The 15,522-nt window shown below is 43.2% G+C and overlaps 1 protein-coding gene across 5 annotated transcripts; it reads right to left on the bottom strand.

The window, feature by feature from the left end:
* Positions 1-497: 497 nt before the first annotated feature.
* Positions 498-14,590, bottom strand: ncln (nicalin). Of its 5 annotated transcripts, none has more exons than XM_085397517.1 (15): positions 14,306-14,590; positions 13,512-13,702; positions 12,035-12,179; positions 11,861-11,955; positions 8,210-8,290; positions 7,933-8,036; positions 5,176-5,264; positions 4,864-5,003; positions 4,585-4,763; positions 3,888-3,975; positions 3,761-3,799; positions 3,394-3,557; positions 3,221-3,274; positions 2,955-3,033; positions 498-1,857 (listed from the first exon to the last, which is right to left on the bottom strand). In XM_085397517.1, exons 1-15 carry the CDS (start codon positions 14,478-14,480, stop codon positions 1,795-1,797), a joined length of 1,686 nt encoding a protein of 561 aa, XP_085253643.1. In that variant the 5' UTR covers positions 14,481-14,590; the 3' UTR covers positions 498-1,794. The 5 variants fall into 5 exon arrangements, with proteins under 5 accessions (XP_085253643.1, XP_085253644.1, XP_085253642.1 ...); XM_085397518.1 differs by having other exon boundaries at positions 3,394-3,554; XM_085397516.1 differs by having other exon boundaries at positions 4,537-4,763; positions 12,035-12,176.
* Positions 14,591-15,522: the final 932 nt, after the last annotated feature.

The raw sequence follows: 15,522 nt of genomic DNA, 5'->3' as shown, positions 1-15,522 counted from the left end.
AGAAATTCAGTGGCAGAAACAAACTTTCAGAGACTGCCTCAAAGTTTTTGACCCAAAGCTTTGTCATGATTTGATTGTGCCAAAATTTCCACCCGAGCTGATGAGGCGAGTGTCTGTGGGAGCAAAGAGGAGCGCTAACAGAGCGACAGGGCCAGAAAAAGCCCTGCAGGTATTTTTACGCATTGCACTGTAATTTAATATTATTTTTATTGTTCATCAGTAGATCAAAATTAAAAGGTGGATTTAGCAACTGAAGGATGAATAATTAAATCTCTTAATTTCAAATGTGTTTTAACTTGTTTTGGACCCTTGATGCACAAAGATGTACAAATGACCCCCGAGGTTGAACTGAATCTGGCCACTTTCTGAAACACGACTACTTGATAAAAACAAACCTCATACTTGCTTTTTTGTAATACGATTTTAATACCATTCAGCCAATGTTATCGTTCCTTTTTTCTCATGAAATAAAACATGTGGGTAAAGAACGATTTGAGTGTTTTTCATGTGTCATTTATTTTTAATCACAACCGTTTTCACTTTCATTGCAAAGATCAAGTGTTGCAGATGAAGCAGATTCAGTGCACGAAACAAAAACAAAGCCATTTAATAAATTATAACTTATATTCCCCCTCCACGGGTCTGCTGATTGGGAGGGGGAGGGGTCACAGGTCATGTGGTAACAGAGAAAATACATTTTTTTAAAAAGCAAATTAACACTTTTCACCCAAAGCAAAGACGAGGGCAAGGATTTAAAAATATCTGATTTGGTCAAATCATATTTTTGCAAGTCAGCAAAAGGTCCCATCTACTGATTAGAAAAGGGGTGAAAGGGGAGGGGCTCATTTTATTGATTAGATAAGGAAGAAAAACAAAACATGGCTCCATGTGACATTTTGAAACAAGCTCTCCGAGCAGCTGGTGCCACCAGCGTGACCGTTTCTCTAAATCAGTTTGGAGATTTAAAAAAAGGCAAATCAGACAAAGACGACACGTCACAGGAAACAAACAAATGGCACGAAAAGCAAACAGAAACGCCAAAGTGAAAACTATCACTGCACAACTACATTAATGATGTGACGGGGTTTGTATTAAAGGCATGGAGATACGATCTAAAGACTACTTCACATTTCATTTAGACAGATCGACGTCATGTCCGTAAACAGTACTCGTGTTTGAGGGTTTCACTCAAAGGAAACGCTCCAGTCGCTCTCGACACAACACTAGACGATTTCAGACACAGCGAACCGTCAGCGGCTGATCGTGCGAGCGTTATATTTAGAGAGACTCCCTGGTGATCAGCCCTCCTGACAAAAGGAAATTCTGGGATAAACTGTGCGGTCAGCTTCTCCCTCTAGCTGCCTGAGACAACACGTGATGTCACGACGTTTGGCTCGTGAAGTACGCCGAGAAGAGGGACGGGGAGCGATCGGTGCAGCCACGTGACATCTCAACCAATCTCATCATGACCTGTGACATTAACCCCCGTCATTAGAGGTTAAAAACAACATGAGTGACCACGCTGAATGAATGACAGAGACATCTGTGGAGACTGAAATGATTCCTGATTATTCTGGTCCATGAGACCAAACGGGTCAAAGTTGGCAGCAAGACAGGATCTGACATCATTGTTTGTGCATTACGGACGAAGGAAACGGAAGTGATTCTGCTGGTTTGGAAACCATCGTGACAACAGCAGCTCGGTCCAGCCTCAGTGTCTTATTGGCTAGAGTTTATTGAATTTGAGGAAAAAGGGTACAGTAGGGTCCGGGGCAGTAAATGCTGCTGCACGCCTTAGTGGGCCTTGGCCTTGGGTTGAGTGATTCTACGGACAACACTGTACAGGACTCCAAAGTTCTGCAAAGAGACAAAAGAAACAGGGTTAGTCTCATGAGCCCAACACACTCTGCAGACCTCTGCAGCTCCGCAGTGGACTCGTCTTCAGGTACTGCCCGACTAACTACACCTGGTGAGGTGTGGGTTAGGGCAGCGGTCCCCAACCCCCGGGCCTCGGACCGGTACGTGGCGCAAAAAAGGTTGGAGACCGCTGGGTTAGGGTATTCTGAAGCTGGCCTTGGGGCTAATCTAGCTGCTCTTGTAGTCGGTACCTGACTAATTGTTTTCCATTTCAATTGATGCTTAAAGCCGCTAAGTTGTTGTATTCTGAAGGTTATGCAGCAGCCTGCCACCAGATGGCGCTGCATTGTTGAGAAGTGCAATAAATCTGTTAATCTAGGCCTGATCTCTTTGTTAACACTGTTAGTGTTTGCTTTTAAAAAGGCGAAAGAATAAGATGGTGTGTCCTATACAAAAAGAGGCCTTGACAGAAAATTAACAGAGATCCTCAGAGTGTGGAGGAGACACCAGGGAACATGAGAGGAGCTGGACGGGGCCACAGGAGGACGCCGTTTTCTTCACCAGCCGTTCACACAGAGTAAATGTGAGAGATGTGAAAGTCTCTGCTGTGGTGAACTTTATTCCACCTGCAACACAATCCAGTATAACTGGGGGAGCATATTTGTAACCCGCTGGGTACCAGGATGAAAGACCAGCTGTTGGGCCTCACGTGGGTACAGCGCCCAGAGCGTCTCTGCAGGTCCTGGATGACAAAGACACTGACGGGCCCACGCAGTCGTTTTAGGACATTATGCAACACTGTGTTCAAATCCACCAAACAGCACCACAGCAGTGATCCAAATCTGAACGCGTTCATCTCCAGACTGTCAGGAGTGCGAACAGCAACATCCTGATTCAGCCTGTGATTCTAAACTGTGACTGTGAATCAAATCAAGCCCTTATGGTTAATTTAATTTTCGTCTCCGCTGATGTTCGTTACATCATTTTGTGCTCAGTGAATTACCCGACTGGAGTATTTGGTTCCCTGGATCTGATGTGAGAGTTAAGTGTCCCCTAATGAGTCGAAACGATGCCATCATGAATAAAGTGACACTTACCTGGATAGCCAAATACACCATCCCCAGGTAGGCTGCGATGCAGACAGCCAGCAGCAGGTCAAAGATAGCGGGCTTCACTCTGAGTGAGGAGAAAGAAAAGTTTAACATGGGGCAGAGAGCGTTACTACATCATGTTTTATTTATGAATTTGATCTCATATGCAACAAAGTTTCAAAATAATTATGACATCACAGCTGTGAGCTGCAGAGGTACGAGGAGCCTTAAAGCCCCTCTGTGCAGAGAAAACCAGCTCCCTGAAGCCGTACCTGTAAGCATTCATCGTCTGCTTCAGCTGGTCATAAAACACAAACTCTGGATCCCTGAAGAGGAGAGAATGAAGAGCTGACATGCTGACGAGGACACAGATCAAAACCTACGAAATACATCAAATAAACCTCCCTCCCATCGCTGCGGGTGTGGATTTTTTCCTTTTTTTTACCTCTTGTCAGCTTTGACGTAGTGTCTTTTGACATCCTTGAGGTAGCGTCCCAGGTGATACTCCAGGGTGGACACCACGGTGCTGTCTTTGTCCACCAGCTGAGCAGCTCTGGGCTGCGCCGTGAGCCAGTCCACCACGGCTGACAGCTGCTCGTCCTGCACCTGCTGGTAGGAGACCGACCATATTACAAAAGACACGTGAGCTCAACACCTGTGATCGCTGAGAGACTGAAGATGTAACGAATCCAGATTCAGAACTAAAAATCAAGTTATCTGCTGCACTGTGTATGTTTTAGGAAAATAAAATGAATCAGGTTCCAGGGAGGCGTGCGACTCGGATGATGTAACAGGACAGACAGGTGACGTACCATCTGCTCAGTGAAAATCTGCAGGTCTCCAGGTGCTGCCTTTAAGTTTAAAGAAACAGGTCACATTAGCATCACAGTGCCTACAATCTTCATCGGTTTAAACCTTTTTAAAAATTGCTGTTTAGACCTTTTCTGTGAGGTTGTAGACGACCCTCGCCAGAGCCTCTGCTACCAGCTTGGTGTTCCTGCTGAGCTTCTTCACATCTACGTGAGGCCTGTAAGACACAAATACGAGTTTGCAGACAGTTAGACGACAGGAAGTCGTCCGAGGCGAAGAGCAGAAACCAGGGAGCTGATCACAGAGCGTCTGTTTTCACACACAGACAGGCTGAGACGTAGGAAGTCTGAGAAGATGCTCGCTCACAGAGAAAAGACAAATCGACAGCTACAGGAGAGGAAACGACTCTCCTGACTCCTTACAACCTCGTTTAGATTAAACATCATAAACATTATTGACAGCATGGAAAAGTCCTGCCTGTCTGCAGAGTAAAAAAGACCATCTAGATGATGCCTTTGCTAAGATTTTCCTGAATCTTGGTGGAAAATATCATCAAATAAAGCAAATGGAGTAAAAACAAAAAAGAAATACAGGTTATGTAGACGGTGCATCGATGCAGTTTAAAGAACATGACCATCTCATCATAACGACCATTTCAGTCACAACCTTCCTGAGCAAAAACATCAACAAAACAAGAATCTGACCACAGCTCATGACCGGCAGCTGGAATGGAAACACTATTTTTTGGTGATTCAAGAAACTGCAGTAATGAACCCACCCAGCAGGGGGCTCTCCCGCTCCGTGGCGAGAGGAGGGGGACACTGACCGCACGTCCATGATGCTGGAGCGCTGAGCCAGCCGGTGCGAGGGCAGGTGGGACAGAGTGAAGGCGGGCAGGCGGCGGATCCCAAAACGTTCGTGCTCCCACGCCAGCATGTCGTCAGCCAGGTTGATTTTCTTGTGGACCATGGAGAACTTGACCTCTGGATACTGACTCGCAACCACCTGGGAGGAAGACAGAAGAATGTAACCTCTGCTTTGGGTGTAAGAAGAAAGGTGATCCGTCTAAGCTGCTCCAAGACTCATCGAGTCTGTGACTTCTTACCGCCTCCAGCTCTTTCAGAAGGGAATACTGAGGGGTTCCCTCTTTGGGAGGTTTGGACACATGGAGGTGCAGAGAGTCTCCGTTCCCCAAAGTATCCAGACACAACACAAAGGCTACGTTATCCTGCAGCAGACTGGAGTCTGACGGGAAGAAGAGACAACAGATGTAACCAGCTTTTAAACACATTACTACTAAAAAATACTACAAACTACATTCAATAATTATAAAATATGTTTTTATTAACTTGCTGTTGAAATGTGGATTATGGACGCATGAATGCTGCAGGGTTTGTGTGAGACTGCTGAACGATACCTGTGTGGTCTAAATTGTCCTCCAGCCAGCGTTTGGTGCCCTGGTAGTTAAACTTTCCTCCGCCGGACAGAAAGAACAGCAGGTTGTACCTGAACACAGCACGATTCACACATGAGAGGTTTCTGCAATATTGGTATATGCACTCACTGCAAACATCTAAACAGCCAATCACATGGCAACAAATCAATCCAATCAGAGATGGGAGCCCAGAGGGGAATGTCCAAAATGCTTCAAGCTGATGTGACATGAAAGAATGGATCTGCCCTGCCTTTGTGTGATTGGTGGTGATGTGATGGTGTGGGCGGTGCCTTCTAAGCACACTTTTAAGCTTTGAGACATGGCGTCTTATCCGGCTGGAAGCAGCCATCACTGTGGTTGTAAACACATGGTCAGCAACAGAATGTGGTGTTTAAACGATGCAGCCTGTAATTATGGCGCCTACGGAAAATAAAAAACAAGGTTTTTCTAAAATGACGCAAATGTCCAACGAGTTTTATCTAAAGTGCAACGGCCACAACTTGAAATTGAGGCTAAAGTGGAAGAAGCACAAATAACAACGAACAAACTAAATCAATCTCTCCTCCACTGCATGTCTGAACGTCCCTCCCTGAGCCTGTGCCGAAGGTTTCTTCCTGTTTCTTTTCCATTGTTGCCGAGTGATTGTTCAGAGTGGGTAAATTGATTGTTATGAAGCGCCGTGAGGCAGCTGTTGTTGTGATTCGGGGCTATAGAAATAACAATCGATCAAATCTAAATCTCCTGAGTGCTTGTGGTCGTTCAACAAATGGTCAAAATAACAGAGAAATTCACAGATTTTCAATAAAACAAGACAACACAGATTACCAGTCATGTGTCACCCTCGTTTCCATAATATCCATAAATAGGAATAAAATTAGACTGACAGTATATGTGGCTTGGACTGACTACAGTGATGTCAGGAGGGTCCTTAAATTCAAATCTATACTGTGTTTGTGTAAATTACTTTGAGGAGGCATTACCCAATCAGCTGAAGTGAGATGCTCAGCACATCTCTTTTACTGTAAATAAGCATCTGATGGAGTTTAGTTGGAGCTAAGCGCAGCCCTGCAGTCACATCGTTTTGATTTGGTTGTTGTGTAATAACACAGCTTCCCATGTTTGATCGCACTTGGCTCCAGCAGGGAAAAAATGATGATGAAGCCAATCTCTAGGCTTCAGTTCAGCTCCAATTAAAAACCATTGACGGATGCCATCACTTACTACATCCATCTTATATAAGACCTACAGCAGTGCCAACGCTGCACTTATGGTAAAGTCCACTTTCACAGTCTTTAACAAGTGATTTCTTTCACTTCCTCTGCTGTTAAGTACTTTCAGACACACCATATCAGGATATTAGTGACCACTCTGAGTGTTTAACACGGTCAGATGTGCTCGTTATCTCAGCCGAGTGCAAAGATAATTCAATACAGTCCTCAAGAAGCAGCCTGACCATAACAAATGAGACAGACGTAACAAACAGACTCTGGCTTATGTTCACATGAACTACTGAGGTCAGCGATCAATGCTACGTCTGTTTTCTCATATACACTTTGCTGCAGATGTATTCACTGACCCATCCAAGTCACTGGACTCAGGCGTTCACATCACTTTCATGGCCACAGGTGTATAAAGTCATGCAGACCGCTCCTACAAACGTGTGAAAGGATCTCAGTGAACTCCAGCGTTGCACCGAGACAGCTGAAGTGAAGCAGAAGTGATTTGGAACGACAATCATAGAGCGCAGACGTCCACACTGATATGTTTTTGTTTGAAAACCCGTCTTCTTCTCTCCGTTTTGGCCTTCCAGCCACACTGAGACGGCGTTTTTTGAAAACGCTCTTCAAAGTGGATAAATTGGAAAGCGCCGGTTTCGCGTCGCGGTGTGGACAGCGTAAACGGAGGCTTTCAAAAGCATTTTAGTCATTTGATGCAGTCATGTGACCAATTCAACTAAGCCGGCAGAGAGCATTGTACAGCAGTGGTTTTGGTTTCCTCTCAATTTTGACAGTTATTAAAGATTAATATCAGTGGTACAAGCTTCAGATAAAACTCGGCACTTTTCCTCGACATTTTGCCACAAAGTAAATAAACGGCAGACAGAAGTGACGCAGCTCAATCATCTTACTTTTCATCACCAAGCACAATGCAAAGTGTTGGCGTGAAGCAAAGCACCGCTGGACTCTGGAGCAGCGGACACTTGTTCTCTGGAGTGGGAAAAGGGAAAAGGGCTCGCCCTTTATGTAAGATGTGAGAAGTTCCTGTGAAAGGAATTCTTAATGCTTCAGCATACTTTGGACCATTTCATGCTCCCAACTTTGTGGAAACAGTTCGGGGACGACCCCTTCCTGTTCCAACATGACTGCACACCAGTGCACAAAGACACGGATGAGCGAGCGTGGAGTCCTGACCTCAACCCGACAGAACACCTTTGGGATGAATTAGAGCAGAGCCAACATCAGTGTCTGACCTCACAAAAATGCTTCTGAAAGAACAGTTTGGGGGATTCTTGACAAAACTCTTAAACCCCGTGGAAAGCTTTGCCAGAAGAGCGGAAGCTGTTATAGCTGACATCATATTAAACCGTATGGATTACGAATGTCACTCGAGTTCATGCGTTTGTGAACGCAGGGGCAGAACAGACCTTCAGCGCGACGTCTAGCTTAAAGACATCGCACCACGGTGCTACCTGAGGCACAAATGATCAGAAAGAATCGTAACGTGATCGTTGTTACTCACGCAGCGTGCGTCCTCTTGTAGGTGTAGAGTTTGGAGAAGAGTCGGGCCAGTTCCAGTAACATGGACACTCCACTGCCGTTTGAGTCTGCTCCGTATGACAGCCACTACACAACAGAGCACAGGCTGATTACTTTGCTGCCCTATTTTCTCTTTTTTGACCAGCTCTCCACAAATATAACCTCTCCTACTTCAGCAAATCCTGGAGATATTTCCTGACAAACCCCCTGACTGTGTCCAAGTTGTCAGTGATGACCGAGTTAGGAAAAAAGAAGCATACCGGAGCAACACCAAAGGAGTCGTAATGAGCCACCACCACGATGGTGGGGAGGTCCTCTCCTCCAACTCCAGCCAGACGGCCCTGTGAGCAAACAGATTCAGCCGTTATATCACGCTGAGAATAAAAGAGGAACAGAAAACAATCTCACTGTGTTCAGTTAATTCCACTCTTCTGCTAATCTGCTGATCCTCTGCAGTCAGACTGAAGCGCTTTTTTAACACAAAGCTCAAAATGACTGTTTTTAGTCAATATAATGTACTTAAAGGCTGCATCAGCTCTAATCTTCACCTTTCACCAGCAGGGCCGTGCCTACATTTATTAAAAGAGAGCAGAGGATGGAGTGACATGTGCTCCTGAAATTCACATAAATTATCTCCAATTAGAGTAAAGCGAGTTCAGAGATAAGCATCCCCTACAGAGGTTTCATTAAATATGAGTACACACTAACTGCAGTCATTCTGTTCAAGATCATAAACAACTAATATTTTTCTTTCTTTTAACAAAGGGGTGAGTTTGTGGTACTGAGATAGTCCATGAAACTCTCAGGCAAACACAGCTTCTGTCCATTTGGACATCACAACATCAACGCGCTCGTCTGATACAGTTCAAAGGTTACTCTAATGTAAAGTCTTGCTCCCATCAGTGTCCCGACTTTACAGACTAAGAGTCAAGTTGTTTCATTAAAATCTGACGACCACTCTCGGAGGAGGAGAGATTCTTGTGAACTGTGCAGGACAGATGACAAAGCCTTCAGATTCATTTTGAGCGTGTAAATTTTAAATAACATGAATTGTTATTCATTCATTTATGTTTTTTGTTCTGTATTCTTTTATTTATATTTACATGTTTAAAAGAAAACAATTCAATTTTATTTATACGTATTTATTTTATTATTTTATGAATATTTTATTAATTTAGAGTGTTGATTCTCAACAACAGTCCAGCAATCACATGACCACTTATGCGCCAACACCTAGCAACAGCGGGCAGGAAAAACAGGAAGAAACCTGAAAAAAATGTAATGACTAAAACACATGCAGCCTTTAATCAAAGTGTTTTTATTAGAATATTTATTTATGCTAACAGTCAAAATCAATGACTTTGTTCATTGCGTTCAGTCTATTTTGGCAAATTAATGTGCTGAGAGCAAAAGATATGATCATGTGTTTTAGCAGTTTTTAGCAGTGTTACAGTTATTCTTCTTCATCATCACCTATTTACACATGAGTAGGGCTGTTCGATATAACCATATATATCTGATGACGATATAAAAACATCTATCGTTTCATTTCACGCTATCGTTTGTTTCGTGGTGTCACAAAATAAACTGTTTACGGCAATATTTGTTCATGGTTCTGATGTCACTGTAGTGTTTATATTAATTTCTTAAAGTTCTCTCTTTCTCTTATATTTGATATAACCACACCACGGACAGACAAGCGCCTGTTTTTATGCGTTGTCATTAGCAACAACGACGGTAACGCCATCGCGTATCCGCTTGTTTATGTTCCACATAAACCTTTCACAATAAAGCTCAAGATCCTGTTGAGACTTTTCAAAATAAACTGAATCACGTGAAAGATGCAGATTATTTACGGATGAGAAGTAAAAAAGAGCCGCCAGGTGCTAAAAAATAGATCTTAGACTCAAACGTTAGAACAGGCTTCTCCCCGCAGCACGCCGTGTAATAAATACTCACAAAGAAAACGGCGCCGTTACAACTTGTGTCTAAAAATGTATCGTTTCAGCATCGGTTAAAAAACTCGACTCCAGCTACATGACGCACAGCTGGAAACACTTCACGCAAGTCGAGCTGCCCGAGATTCACGAGTTTACAGAAAATGTTACATTTTTGTGATTTACATCGTTATCGGACGATAGATGTCTGATATCGGGAGATGAGGTTTTGGTCATATCGCTCTACACACAAGTACCTAAAGTCAAACAGCGCCAAGCAGTTTAAAACTGCAGTTTATTGTAAGAACTCTTTGAATTATTTCCCATCCAGAAACACTGAGTCAGAGTAATCCCTGCTGAGTAAATCCACAGCTTTTGACCTGCTCGACTGTTTCTCGTTCAGGAGTTTAAGCCCACCCACATATTCAGAAGTCGCACACAAAACACTAAACCAACAGTCAGAGCTTCAGGCAGCAGCAGGTTCCACCTCAAAGCAGAGAGAAAATCCTCTGAATAGGTTTTTGTTATGTATTAGTGTTTTTTATGAAAACAAAAATACTAATTAACACAACTCGCCTTGGCAACATTTAAGAGACCAATGAGTAGAATCAAGCACCATGTTCCCAATGAGTAAATTAAACCGCGTTTCATTTCACTCAGTTGATTTTCCTCGTGTTCACCGTAGGACGAAAACGCCTTCAAAAGCTCTCAGAGAAACGATCCAAACAAAACTGTGACCCTTCATTATGTAAAACATAGTCGTAACCACCGTACTGCTTTGGCTGTAGACAAAAAAATTATCTTCCAAAAAGGCTGTAATATTCTAACATACATGAAGCTACTTTTCCTTATTCACAAAGGACTGCCAAAGGGATCCGTCTCTTCTCCCGGGAGCGACATTTGTCAAACAAGCGTGTAAACGGCGACACTGTGGAGCCACCTAATACTTTACATCTACCTGACATGAACATGCAGGTATCCTACACAGAGTTTACAATAGTGACTAAGATACAACAGCAATGACAACAATGACAACTGACCATGTGGTGGAAGTGTTACTGGAAGTAACACACACGTAGCAAACATGGAAACTGTAATCTTACACTGGAGGTCCCTGCAATCTAAATATTAGAGGTGGGGGGGGAAAACACGATACAGCATAGTATTGCAGTATTTTGTGTGGTAATATTGTATTTACACAGGGGACATTAAATATTTTATGAATTAAAACACAAGAACAAGAGGACCCACCTCATGCACCACAGAGGAACGTTGCTGGGTGCAAATGTAACAGTTAAACATGAATCTGGAAACTTTCTGCATTTGTGTCTTTGTGATGATCAGAAACAAATCGAATGACCGTATTCGATCGCAAACTGATTTCAGTTATGGTTGGATTTAATGACAGCGTTTGTGTGCTCGATGATCTCATTTTGCATAAATAATTTTTGAGTTATTTGTTTTATCCAGTAAGATAAAAGTTATTGATAAAGTTTACCTTTAAGCACATCGTTTGCAGTTGAAAAAAGCTGATAACTCACATATATGTTATTGCAATATTCAGCATAACAAAATATAAAAAATAATAGTGTATTATGGGATGTTCCCACCTCTAGTAATGGTGTCATATCTGCTACATGAGCTTTTTAGACTTCTACATCAACGTGACTTTTTTAAACCCCAACCTCCCCAAATATATATTTTTATATAAACTAACTGTGAGCAACAAACTAAAACATAAAGCAAATTAAAATGCATATAACTGATATCTAATTTCTCCTTTTTTTATTTGTCATAAGGCGCAGTAAACACTCTGGCAATTATCTCATGGATCAGTTGTTACAGAGGTAAGTATGGTTAACATATGGCTGTAAAGCAGGAGCATTATCCACCGCCAAAGTCTGGCAAGGAACAACACAAGGATGAAATCAGAAAAGATAAATGAACATCCAATCAGTTTGTAATGTGGCTCACCTCTAAACTGGTGATGGCCCAGTCACTGACGGCTTTGCTCTGAGCTCCACTGGTCACCATCTGAAAGCCGTTGGCTGTGGCCGTATGCAGCAGGACTAGAGAAAGCACAAAAAACATTATAAAAATCTAAAACGTGACGTTTAAAATCATACACATCATCAGCAGGTTCTCTACCTTCGGCCGCTGATAAGGAGCCCTGTGAGGATGAGGAGGTCAGGGTCTGTGTGTAGATAGACAGCAGCTCGTCATCCTCCATGGCGAAGTAGACGGGGACGATGGTCTCAGTAGCCAACATCTCAGGCTCCAACTCCATGAACTGCTACCGGGAGACACGGTCGAGGACAGCAGAGTTAATAAAAGGGAAGGAAATGTGACTCAACCGCTTCATCTCTGCCAGCGCCGAGAAGAACAAATGATGGGCGGAAGCAGCAAACTGCTTTACACATTTACAGAGCTGTGTAACAAAAATCTGTGCAGATAACAATTCACCAGACATGTTAATTAGTTTAACATAACACATCAAATGCCTACTACTACTATACGTCCCTCCTTTTCCAGAAGATTCCCACGCGTGAAGTGGGAGGTTTAATTAGTCACAAGATGTAGAGCATGAACACAGGAACACAGCACACGCTCAGGCTTATATGGTGCAAAGAAACCCGTCAAAAACAGCTCAAAGGGGTGGTGCTGTCAAAAAAACAACTGCCTTCCTGTTCCTATCACAACTGAGGTGCCCTCGAGCATGGCACTTACTGCTGTAAAATTATGCTTTAGTTTTATCTCTGTGCAGACTATTAGCAGCAGAAAGGGAAAAAATATACTATGCATAAAAAAATGTCAACACTGGGTGTGTCTGCATTTGTGCCTTCCTGCGATGTAAACGTGTAAGCCACACGTTCTGAAATGTCTTAATACAACCATCAAGAGCACATTTTTCTCTCAAGACCTGATGCCTTACTTGGTCATATCTTCTGCAAATTATAAATATAAACTAAAGCTGTGAGCACAAAGTAGCTTACCTGCTGTTGTAATGCAATAAATTATAGCGCACACTAACGAAATCAGTGATGACTCACTCAATGGTAGCAGAGCTTTTATTAGGACAGGGTAGGCTTATATATTTCTCTTTGCTTTAGTGAATTTTCATTAAAAAAATGGCCGACGATTATGTAAAAACAAACACCAGAGTTACTAAAATAAGCCAATAATATACAAATCAGACGGGCTTGTCATAAATGTGACTGCGACCTGCCCTGATTGAAACAAAAGCACTCTGGCCAGCAAAACCACAGCTTCACTAAATTAAAAAGAATGATGGGCCAAAAGGTGCTATGGTGCAAACGCAATCCCAAAACTTCAGCCTTTGAAGTCTGATCGTGTGGCCTTGACTGGATTCAAACCTAACACAGTACCTTTAATATGAAAGAACAATCAACCTGGAAACAGTCAAAGGAACGTGCGCTGAACCTCATGCAGAGTGTATATTTTGCATAACCTGTGGAGCAATTGGGTCAACTTGTTTAAAATGTGCTATAGAAATAAACTCTGACTTCACTATATACTAAACCCACCGTGGAAACCAACACAGCACTGAACTGAAAATGAAGAAGCATGCGATAGTGGATTGTGGTGTTACAGACTGGCACGCTACCTGCACTATGTCTTGCGGCATAGCAGACATGTTCCTTGGCAGGATGATGACCACAGCCCCCGCTGACTGGCGCAGGGCTTTCTGGTACTTGTCATAGGAGAAGTCCGCCAGCCGCATGATTACACAGCGACGACTTAGCACCTCTGCCTCCACAGTACGGGCCTCCGTGTTCAGGATGGCATTCCTGGTACCTGAGGACACAAGACACAAGGTTTGGAGCAGCACTGAGTGAGACCTGAAACTAATCTTTCAACACAGGGATGCTGAGGGTGAAAAAAGCTGCTTGGCACAGACCTTGGAGTGGTGAACTATTTGTCAAGGCTGACAGCTGCTATTTACTTATTTCTGCCACAGATACTAGACAGAGGAATCCCTTTAAGACACCCTTCATCTCCTCAGTCACTCTTCAGTGTACATGTTATACAGCCCTACAGGTCATTCACTCATCCAGCTAGTTATCAATTTGAGGAGCAACGGCCTGCCAGGGTTTTGCGCCTCTCGCATTTAAGTTAAAATCATTAAACGTACTAAATGAGGATACGTCTTCAGCTCTGAGCTCTGGTTGCATTATTTAAAGGAGCCTGGCTCCTGCTTGGGCCATGGGGAAATGAGCTAGCTTATGCTAAGCTACATTAGCAGCCTGTTGTCATTGAAACTCCGCTTCAGGAAATTGGGCGCTTACTGTGTATGACAGCAAGGCTAACTGGTGTCGGACACTGAGCCCAGTCTCACCAACTTCACGCAGGGACGTCTGCTTTTTTGTGACAAGCAGGCTAAAGAAGCAGCCACCTTACCGTACGGCTGTCCCTGTAGGTCGTACTGCTGCATGCGGTACACCGTGAACTCGTGCGACGCCTCGGCCGGGAGCGGAGACACCAGGATCAGCACCGCCGGGATGAAGACGATGAAGGTGAGGGGAAACGAAGATTTAAACATGTTATCGAACACCTCGCTGGCTTCCTCAAACATTGTGGCGACTGTATTGGGCACAAAGCTAAAGATAAAACGACCCGTTGAGCTGTCACCGCTCCCACAGACTGACAGCCAGCCAACCGCAACCGAAGCCACTTCTGATCAGGCGGGCAGTTGGACGACCTCTGGACGGGAAACCGACGAGTCTGACGCCGCTGTTTTTTGTTTTTTCATTAAACCGATTTGCTAAAGTGCCCAGTAAACAATAAGAGACATGTTATTTTTTATTTACAATAGTCAATCGATAATTTCTTATTTTAGACTGAGTTAAATTATGGGTCTTTCAGGGATCGTGTAGGACAACCATAACGGAAGAACTGTAAATTATTTACTACCACCAGATGGCGCTATGCACCATGGAAACCAGAAGAATCCCTGCGTGATCATGCTGAAGCATGCAAAAGCACTAACTCGAGAATCAGTGTTGTGTCTACACATAACACAAAACTTAGCAAAGAGCCGACTTTAAATTGTATCTTTAACCACTTCAAATCATTTGTTTCCATTTCTTTCGTTGAATCCACAAAAAAAGGCCAAAGACAGTTTGACTGACATAAAATTGTATTTTTGTATCAACAAAGTCATTCCCAAAGACCTTTTAGCTGACAACTTGGCATACCTCAGCATTGTGTGCAGTGTTTCCTTAAAAAAACAGCCATGAAAACTACAAATGGAGAAGAAAAGAAGGAGTGGGCCTAAAAACTATTTGCAGAAGAAATGAAAGTCATGTCTTTGAAATGGAAAAAAGAAATCCAACCAAGACCTGATACAGGACCTGAATGATGCATCTGCTCATTCATTTGATACTCTTCACTGAAGCCCCGTCAGAAATGGTAAATGGACCTGTGAACTGAGCACTCGAAGCATTTTTTACTACAAACCTCATTCACCCATTCACACACATTCATACAAAGGCTAACATTCGCACACATACTCAGATGGAAGCAACACAGGGTTATAATTTATTTATGTTTGATATATTAAAATGATTTCCCATCCTTTGATATGCAGACTGGAGAATCAAATCACTGACCTTTTA

The sequence above is a fragment of the Rhamphochromis longiceps genome, linkage group LG23 (genome assembly GCF_057381845.1).
Source record: "Rhamphochromis longiceps isolate RC_006_pf linkage group LG23, R_longiceps_female_GT1.1, whole genome shotgun sequence".
Taxonomy (NCBI): Eukaryota; Metazoa; Chordata; class Actinopteri; order Cichliformes; family Cichlidae; genus Rhamphochromis; species Rhamphochromis longiceps.
The sequence above is the reverse complement of the archived record's forward strand: the minus strand, read 5'-3'. Positions and strand labels throughout refer to the sequence as shown.